The sequence below is a fragment of the Musca vetustissima genome, unplaced genomic scaffold (assembly GCF_032173495.1).
Source record: "Musca vetustissima isolate MV318-11 ecotype Yass unplaced genomic scaffold, APGP_CSIRO_Mvet_v1 utg1397, whole genome shotgun sequence".
Taxonomy (NCBI): domain Eukaryota; kingdom Metazoa; phylum Arthropoda; class Insecta; order Diptera; family Muscidae; genus Musca; species Musca vetustissima.
The window spans coordinates 266,576-274,972 of NW_026880157.1; the positions used below are offsets into that span (position 1 = coordinate 266,576).

Genomic DNA, 8,397 nt, shown 5'->3' on the forward strand with positions numbered 1-8,397 from the left:
GAGGATTAGTTTCTAAGTTTAGTATAGAATTGGATTAAGGGGGGTGATCGTGTTAAAAACATTTTGTCCTCACCTTATTCAGTAGTCATCGAATTGCATTCATTTGAATTCAAACTTGCCATATTTATTATAAAACAAAAATTATTTATTCGAATATTATTTATTAAAAATAGAAGTATATAAAAACTGGTTTTTGTTAATGTTAATCTTAGTGATGGACTAAAGCCAACCACCCGTTAATTCTCTTGGATCATATTACCTCTTTATAAGCCTTAAACATGCCTTACAACAAGCGTTGGGGAACATTTCGATACTAAATACCTTGTACTATGTTCTTTCCTAGCTGTAAGAAGGATTTTGTGTGAGAATTCTTATTAGAGTGAATTTTCATTTTGAATTTTACAGTAGATATAGTGCCTATTGTCGATAGAGCCAGGTATAAATGGGTCGGTCCGGAACGAACCGGTTCAAAAGGAATTATTCCGCAAAAGGAACGATTGGTATTAGGTCCGGTTCTTTCGTTCCTATTTATACATTCGTTCATCTGGATTTTGCCGTTCAGGGGACGTGTACCAATTACCAATGGAACTGAAATGAACAAGTCGATAGAGCCAGGTAGAAATGGGTCGGTCCAGAACAAACCGGTTCAAAAGGAATTATTCCGTAAAAGGAACGATTGGTATTAAGTACAGCTCTTTCGTTCCTATTTACAAATTCGTTCATCTGGATTTTTCCGTTCAGGGGACGTGTACCAAATACGAATGGAACTAAAATCAACAAGTAACTTGTGGCAGCTAAGGTGCGATCTAATGTAACACGGAAACTCGACGTCGAAAAGCTGCAAACACAACATATAGCAGAAGCCTACTCCGCTCAACTTACCCACTTGCTTGATGAAAGTACTCCTTGTCCCGATAATAATATTGAAGCACAATGGCAAAGAATTGCCCACTCACACTTGGGTACCAAAAACCACCACCAAGAAACGTCATAATGCTACTGAGGCGAAAAACCCAGCGTATCGGGCAACCCGGCAGACAGTAGCAACTCGTAATGCGATGGAGAATTATCGATAGAAAAGGAGAGAGGAGAAACGTAATTTCAGAAAACAAGAAGAAAGGACAAGAAACATGTGAGCGTGAGCAAATCGATATGTACAGGAGTCAGAATGAAGTCTGGAAATTTTACCAACGAGTAAAACACCAAACCGAAGACTTTGGTGTAGGTACAGCCTCCTGCAGAGATGAAGAAGGAAACTTGATGACAGATACAGATAGCGTGTTGAGGATCTGGAAGGAAAAAGATTTTGGTATCAAATAGTGGCCGTGATCCAGATGCCCCAGAACCGATAAGAGATGACGGTATAGATTGTATACCACCTAGACAAGATGAGGTCATAGTAGTAATTAATCGGATAAGGAAAAATAAAGCACCGAACTATTCAAGGCCGATCGTCAGACGCTGATCAGGAGCATGCACCAGCTGATTAGCACAATTTGCCTAGAGGAATGCATACCCAATGATTGGAACCTCAGCATCCTGTGTCCCGTGCACAAGAAAGGAGACAAGACGATATGTGCCATCGCATATAAAGTGCTATCCAGCGTGCTGTGTGAACGACTGAAGCTAATGGTCAATGACATTATTGGACCATACCAATGCGGCTTCAGACCTGGCAAATCCACCATTGACCAGATTTTCAGTCTGCGTCTATTCAGAGGTGTTGAAAGCCATGTCTGCGTTTGGCATTCCTGCAAAATTAATAGGCTATGCAGGATAACTTTAACTGGTACAAGGTCAGCAGTTAAAGTCGGAAAGGACGTCTCAGGGTCCTTTAATACCGAACGAGAATTTAGACAAGGTGACAATTTGTCGTGTGACCATTTAAACATCCTGCTGGAAAATGTCATACGAGAGGCAAAGGTGGACAATGAAATGGCGCTCTTCGTCATCACATAGACGACAGTAATCCTCTCCACTGGAGTCTCACTTCGAAGTGAGAGATCTAATCTTGCAGTGACCTGTTATGATCTCCACAACCATTTTGATCTCCCTCTTATTGTATGTCAACAGCGAAGATGTTCTTTTATGAGATAATTCAGGCCAGATAGATTTTGAGATTTTGCAAGCAGGTTCTCTTAGCCATCTGCTGCCGACTACCTCGCAGTAGAACGCACGGATTCTGCCAATGAAATAGCCGATGGGAGGTTTCACAAATCTCTCAATCGGAAGTCGCTGTGTCTCAAGCAAGCTCGTCCTAACAATATGTCCTGGAACTCACTATCAGTCGTATATCCTTCAAAGCGGACTTGCAATCATGAACTGCTATTGAGTTTATAGTACGAGACTTCACCACTTTAAGGGCCGCCTGACTATCGACATATATAGTCACCCCATTATATAATTTTATTGCAAGAATCTCTGCTTGGAAAACGCTGTTGAGTTTGTATGAGTTATATGTTCCAAATTCCCTACAGTAAACGCCTGCGCCAGTGCCTTCCTCCATCTTTGACCCGTCGGTAAAGAATGACAGAGGTAAGGAGCCACTAGTCCAGGATACCCTACTAGGAAACTCATTATTGATGTCATTAAAGTCCCTATGATAGGGAACATAGTCACTAATATGAATATTCCCCCTAAAGAGGTCACAACCTGGCGTTATGATTAGAATGCTGGCATGACCATAGTTCAGCTATTTCCAGGCATCCGTTTCCCGAAGCCTCAGGGTACACATGGCCGCCTGGAATTTAATCAGAATGTCCAAAGGTTGGAGATTCAAAATTGCGTTCAAGGCTGCCTGTAGTGTACTTCTTAACGCTCCGGTGATCTGGAATGAAGCCGATCGTTGTACTAAGCTCAATTTTGTCAACAGCATTTTTTTGTTAACCCCCTGCCACCAAACAAGGCAACCATAAGTAAGAATTGGTTAGACGATCGTCGTATACAGCCAGTGTATAATTTCGGGTCTTAATCTCCAGCTCTTACCTATGGAATTCTTACATGAGTAGAGTGCCAGCAGTCCTTTCTTAGAGTGTTCTTCAACATTCCTATTCCACGTTAGTTTGCAGTCAAGGATGGTGCCAAGGTATTTTGCTTCTTCAGGAAGGGTTAAAGTCACTCCTCCCAGTGATGGCAGACGGAAACTAGGAATCTTACGTTTCCTATTGAAGAGCACCAGTTCTGTCTTAGTGGGGTTTATACCAAGACCTTTGGCGCAAGCCCAGTTAGACAGGGCTGAAAGGGCACCCTCCAGGATATCTGTAATTGTCATTGAGAGAGGTAACAGCCACCTTTGAACAAATTGAGAAGGAGTCTGCCAAAGTGGGACTGGCAGCAATTGGCGAGAAGACCAAGATAATGGTAGACTCGGACCAACTGTGGAACTTGAAAACTACAGCTTCGAAATAGTGAACGATTTTACATACCTCGGTACCGCCATAAATAAAACTAATAACATCGTCATTGAAATCCGGAGATGGATAGTGTTGGCCTGAGCAAGCAACTCAAAAGCAAGGCCACCTCTCGCCAGATTAAACTCACACTCTACAAGACGCTGATACTACCCGTGCAGTTATATGGATTTGAAGCATGGGTACTTACGCAAGCAGATGATGCAGCTCTTAGAGTGTTTGGAAGAATAATTCTCCGAAAGATCTATGGGCCGATCTGCGTTGACGGTGAATATCGTCATCGAATGAACCATGAGTTCTAACAGATATTTTCGGACAACAGCATTATTAGACGTATTGAGCTGCAGCGACTGCGTTGGCTAGGCCATGTTGTGACAATGGATGAAGATGCCCCAGCCCAAAAGGCATATAAAAGCGAGCCAAGTGATGGTTCACGCAGAAGGGGAAGGTCATACGAAAATGTACTAAATTTGGTACAGTTCTATAGCATGTGAATGGATAGCGTTAAAAACTTGAAGTTTGGAGTGTAATTAAGGTTGAGAAGTAGGGTCCATTTAAGGAGATGGTTTGGAACGCGTGTACTCATGTGTACGAGAAGTACTATATGGTACTATATTTGGTACAAATTTAATTTGAAGATACAAATCGTGCTGGAATTTGAAATTAAAATTACCATCGGAGTGTAGGATAGGGATATGAACGTAGTTTTGGAAATTTGTTACTTATGCGTACGAAAAGTACTAAGTTGTACTGTAATCCGTACAGTTTGGATTTGGGTGATCCTATAGAGGGGAAACAATGAAATTTGGAGTCATGACCACTGTAGGGGTGTGGGATTGGGGGTCAGGATTCAGTTTAAGAAAATAATACTTATGTGTACTAAATGGTACTAAATTTGGTACAATTTGAATTTTAGGTGAACCAATAGAGCTAGAATCATGAAGTTTGGAGTCAGGATCACTGTTGAGGTGTAAGATTGAGTTATGTAGGAAGTTTTAGAAATGTGTACTACTGTGTACGAAATTTGGTACAATTTTAATTGTGAGTGAAACGATAGAGTTGGAAACCTGAAACTTGGATTAAGGATCACTATGGGGGTGTAGGTTTGTGGTAAGAAGGAGGTTTAAGAAATTCGTACTACTGTGTACGAAATTTGGTACAATTTTAATTGTGGGTGAACCGATAGAGTTGGAATCCTGAAACTTGGATATAGGATCACTATGGGGGTGAAAGTTTGGGGTATGTAGGAAGTTTTGGAAATTCGTACTACTATGCACTAAATTTGGTACAATTTGTATTGTGGGTGAACCGATAGAGTTGGAATCCTGAAACTTGGATTTACAATCACTGTGGGGGTGAAGGTTTGGAGTATGTAGGAAGTTTTGGAAATTCGTACTACTGTGTACTAAATGTGGTACAATTTGTATTGTGGGTGAACCGATAGAGTTTGAATCCTGAAACATGGATTTAGGATCACTGTGGGGGTGTATGATTGGGGTATGTAGGAAGTTTTGGAAATTTGTACTAATGTGTACAAATTTTGGTACAATTTTAATTGTGAGTAAAACGATAGAGTTGCAAACCTGAAACATGGATTTAGAATCACTGTGGGGTGAAGGTTTGGGGTATGTAGGAAGTTTTGGAAATTCGTACTTCTGTGTACTAAATTTGGTACAATTTAAATTGTGGGTGAACCGATAGAGTTGGAATCCTGAAACTTCGATTTAGGATCACTGTGGGGGTGTATGATTGGGGTATGTAGGAAGTTTTGGATATTTGTACTAATGTGTACCAATTTTGGTACATTTTGAATTGTGGGTGAACCAGTAGAATTTGAATTCTTAAATATAGATTTAGGATCACTGTGGGGGTGTTGGTTTGGGTTAAGTAGGGAATTTTGGAAATTCGTACTACTGTGTACTAAATTTTGTACAATTTTTATTGTGGGTCAACCGATAAAGTTGGAATCCTGAAACTTCGATTTAGGATCACTGTGGGGGTGTAGGATTGGGGTATGTAGGAAGTTTTGGAAATTGGTACAACTACATATGTACTAAATTTGGTACAATTAGAATGTGGGTTAGCCGATAGATTTGGAATCCTGAAATTTGAATTTGAAATCATTGTGGGGGTGTAGGATCTGAATATGCAGGAAGTTTTATTGGATGGTTGAGGAGGGTACTTGTGGAAATAATGTGTGCTAAATGGAACTAAATTTGGATTTGGATGAACCTTTAGAGCTCGAATCATGAAATTTGGTACTAAATAGTACTCAAATTTAATTTATGTTCGATATTAAAATAATATGTTAATACATGTTTAAGTATTTCCTACATTCGCTAGCGAAGTTGCGGGCATGTGCTAGTACAATAATGAATTTCTCGCTTGACACAAATAGCTGATTTGAAATGAGCTCGAACAAGATAGGGTTACCAAATGTTCCTCTTAAACAAAATTAACAAAATAATGAGTTCTTCTTAAATATAATTATACAATACTGAGAAGCAGAACAGGAGGTAACTTCTGAGGGGAAGTGTATGAGTGAAGTGTAAAAAATACACCGTGTGTTCCAGAACATACCCCTATGTTTTTTTGGAAGTCGTTATTGTCGTTATTCTGGAAGAATAAACTCCCTCAGTGGAAGCTACTTAGTAATTTTTATCGAAAAGGATTATTTTTTTATCAATCTTGGTAATTTTTGAAAAAAATGTACCATCCCCAAAAGTAAATCATAAACAATTTTCAAAAAATAATACCTTTTATTATTTAAAAAAGTTCATTATTATTTTTATATAACTTATAATAAAAATATGACTTAGGCTAAAGGCGAAACGCTGAGTTTAAAAAAATATATGCTCATAACGTTTTCATACTACAGTTAACAATAAAAATTAAATAAGCAAAATAAATTAAACTGAAATTAAAAAAAATATATGTTTCGGGAGTAGAACAGCAGTGTAAATGTGTTATAGCATTTAGATGGGAAGAGAGGTAGATAACAGCAAACAAAGAAAGAAAAAGAGACAAAAATTGGATTAAAGTTGGAAAGAGGTGGAAACAGGAAAATTGAAATCTGAAATCAGTTGACATTATGTACAAAATGAAAAAAAGGAAAAACACCTGACTCGGCATTTTTGTAATGGCCTAAATTTCCTAGAAACTATGCGGTAAAATGCCGCAACCTCCGCTCTCACGTCCCATTACGCTCCAGGAAATTTAAATGCTTTGGATGCTTCCTTTTGTGCGGTGGCCAGAGGTTTATGTTGGAAATTTGTTGTTTGTACTGGTTGCAGTTGTGTGGATTTTTGTACGCTACCCGCGGCATTGTCGTCACGTTTCCACACCACTTTATCGCCTTTGTTGTCTTTACGATCCCAACCATGTTCCACTTCATGATGATGATGATCATGATGGTCTGGCGAGGGGAACCATTCGGAAATAATTACCGGTTTCCAAATCTTCTTCCAATCGGGTACCCAAACTTCCTTCCAACCGGGCACCCATATTTGTTTCCATGCCTCTTTCCATTCCAATTTCTTGTCTTCAACCCAGGTTTCTTTCTTTTCGGTTTTCCAAATTTGTTGCCAAGCTTCCTTCCATTCGAGTTTCTTGTCGGGAACCCAAATTAGTTTTTTGGCTGGCTTCCAAATCTGTTTCCAGGCTTCCTTCCATTCGAGTTTCTTGTCATCAACCCAAATTTGTTTCTTGGCTGGCTTCCAAATCTGTTTCCATTCTTCCTTCCATTCGAGTTTTTTACTTGGCACCCAAATTTGTTTCTTGGCCGGCTTCCAGATTTTCTTCCAATGTGATTTCCAGATCAGCTTCTTTTTCCACAAATCATGACTGGTGTATTCCCAACCTTCGTGATCTTTACCCAGATACTTTTCACCCGGTATACCCACTTTGATCCATTCGGGTGTCCAATATTGTTTCCATTCGGGTACTTGAATTTCTTTCCAGGCGGGAACTTGAATTTCCTTCCATACCGGTACCCATATTTGTTTCCATGCTGGAACTTGTATATCCTTCCAGGCAGGTACTTTAGTGGGTACCCATACCGGTTTCCAGATTTTCTTCCAATCTGGTACTTGTATCTCCTTCCAAGCTGGCACTTGAATTTCTTTCCACACTGGTTTCCAAATTTGTTTCCATGCCGGCACCTTTACTTCTTTCCAAGCGGGTACCTTTACCGGTACCCAAACGGGTTTCCAAATCTGTTTCCATTGTGGTATCCAAATTTGTTTTTTCGCCGGTTTCCAAATTTTCTTCCAACCCTCTTTCCACGTTACCTTCTTTTTCCAATAGCCTGGATCGTGATGGTGTTCATGGTGGTGATGATGATACTCTTCGTCCAAATCTATTCTCTGTTGGGCAACTTGTGAGATTTGAGATTCGGATGTTTGTTGATCGAAGGCAACATTTTTGGAGGGTTGAGGTTGTAGTTGTTGGGATTGTGGTTGCTTTTGTGGTTGGCCAAGCAAGGGAGGTTTTGGATCGGGTAAAGCTTTACCGTGGATAAGGGTGGTGCCTATTAATAAGACACTAAATGCTGATAACTGAAATGAGAAGGGAGTAAAAAGAAGAAATTGTGCGGTTAGAAATAAGGTTTTGAGAAGATTGTGTCTAAAAATTGAGAACTGGAAATATTGTAAAGAATGTATCTATTATATCTGTATATAATAACTACTGAAAGAAGATCAGTCTGTAGAAGGCAAAGGACATGCCTATAGTAGACCTTCAGAAAGGCCTTCTCTATAATATGAATTTTTTTTCCTGGCTTCGATACAAATATAATAATGGTCAAATTTCACAATATTTATAATAATCCTAGATCATAACAGAGACAGATATCTAATTGTGTTGGATTTTTTTTTGAATCGAATGTTCCAGTGATCGGCAATCATGCCCGCCATCGAAAATAATGACTTTTCTTTAATTACAAAAAGACAATTACAAAACAACAACTTTATTATATCAACTAATTATA

General features: G+C 39.3%; 1 protein-coding gene across 1 annotated transcript; it reads right to left on the minus strand.

Moving 5' to 3' along the window:
• Positions 1-6,610: 6,610 nt before the first annotated feature.
• Positions 6,611-7,966, minus strand: LOC133325568 (uncharacterized; the record flags this gene model as incomplete). Its single annotated transcript, XM_061534308.1, has 1 exon — positions 6,611-7,966. A coding segment is annotated over one exon (1,356 nt), but the record flags the coding sequence as incomplete, so codon positions are not given.
• Between the last annotated feature and the right edge of the window lie 431 nt (positions 7,967-8,397).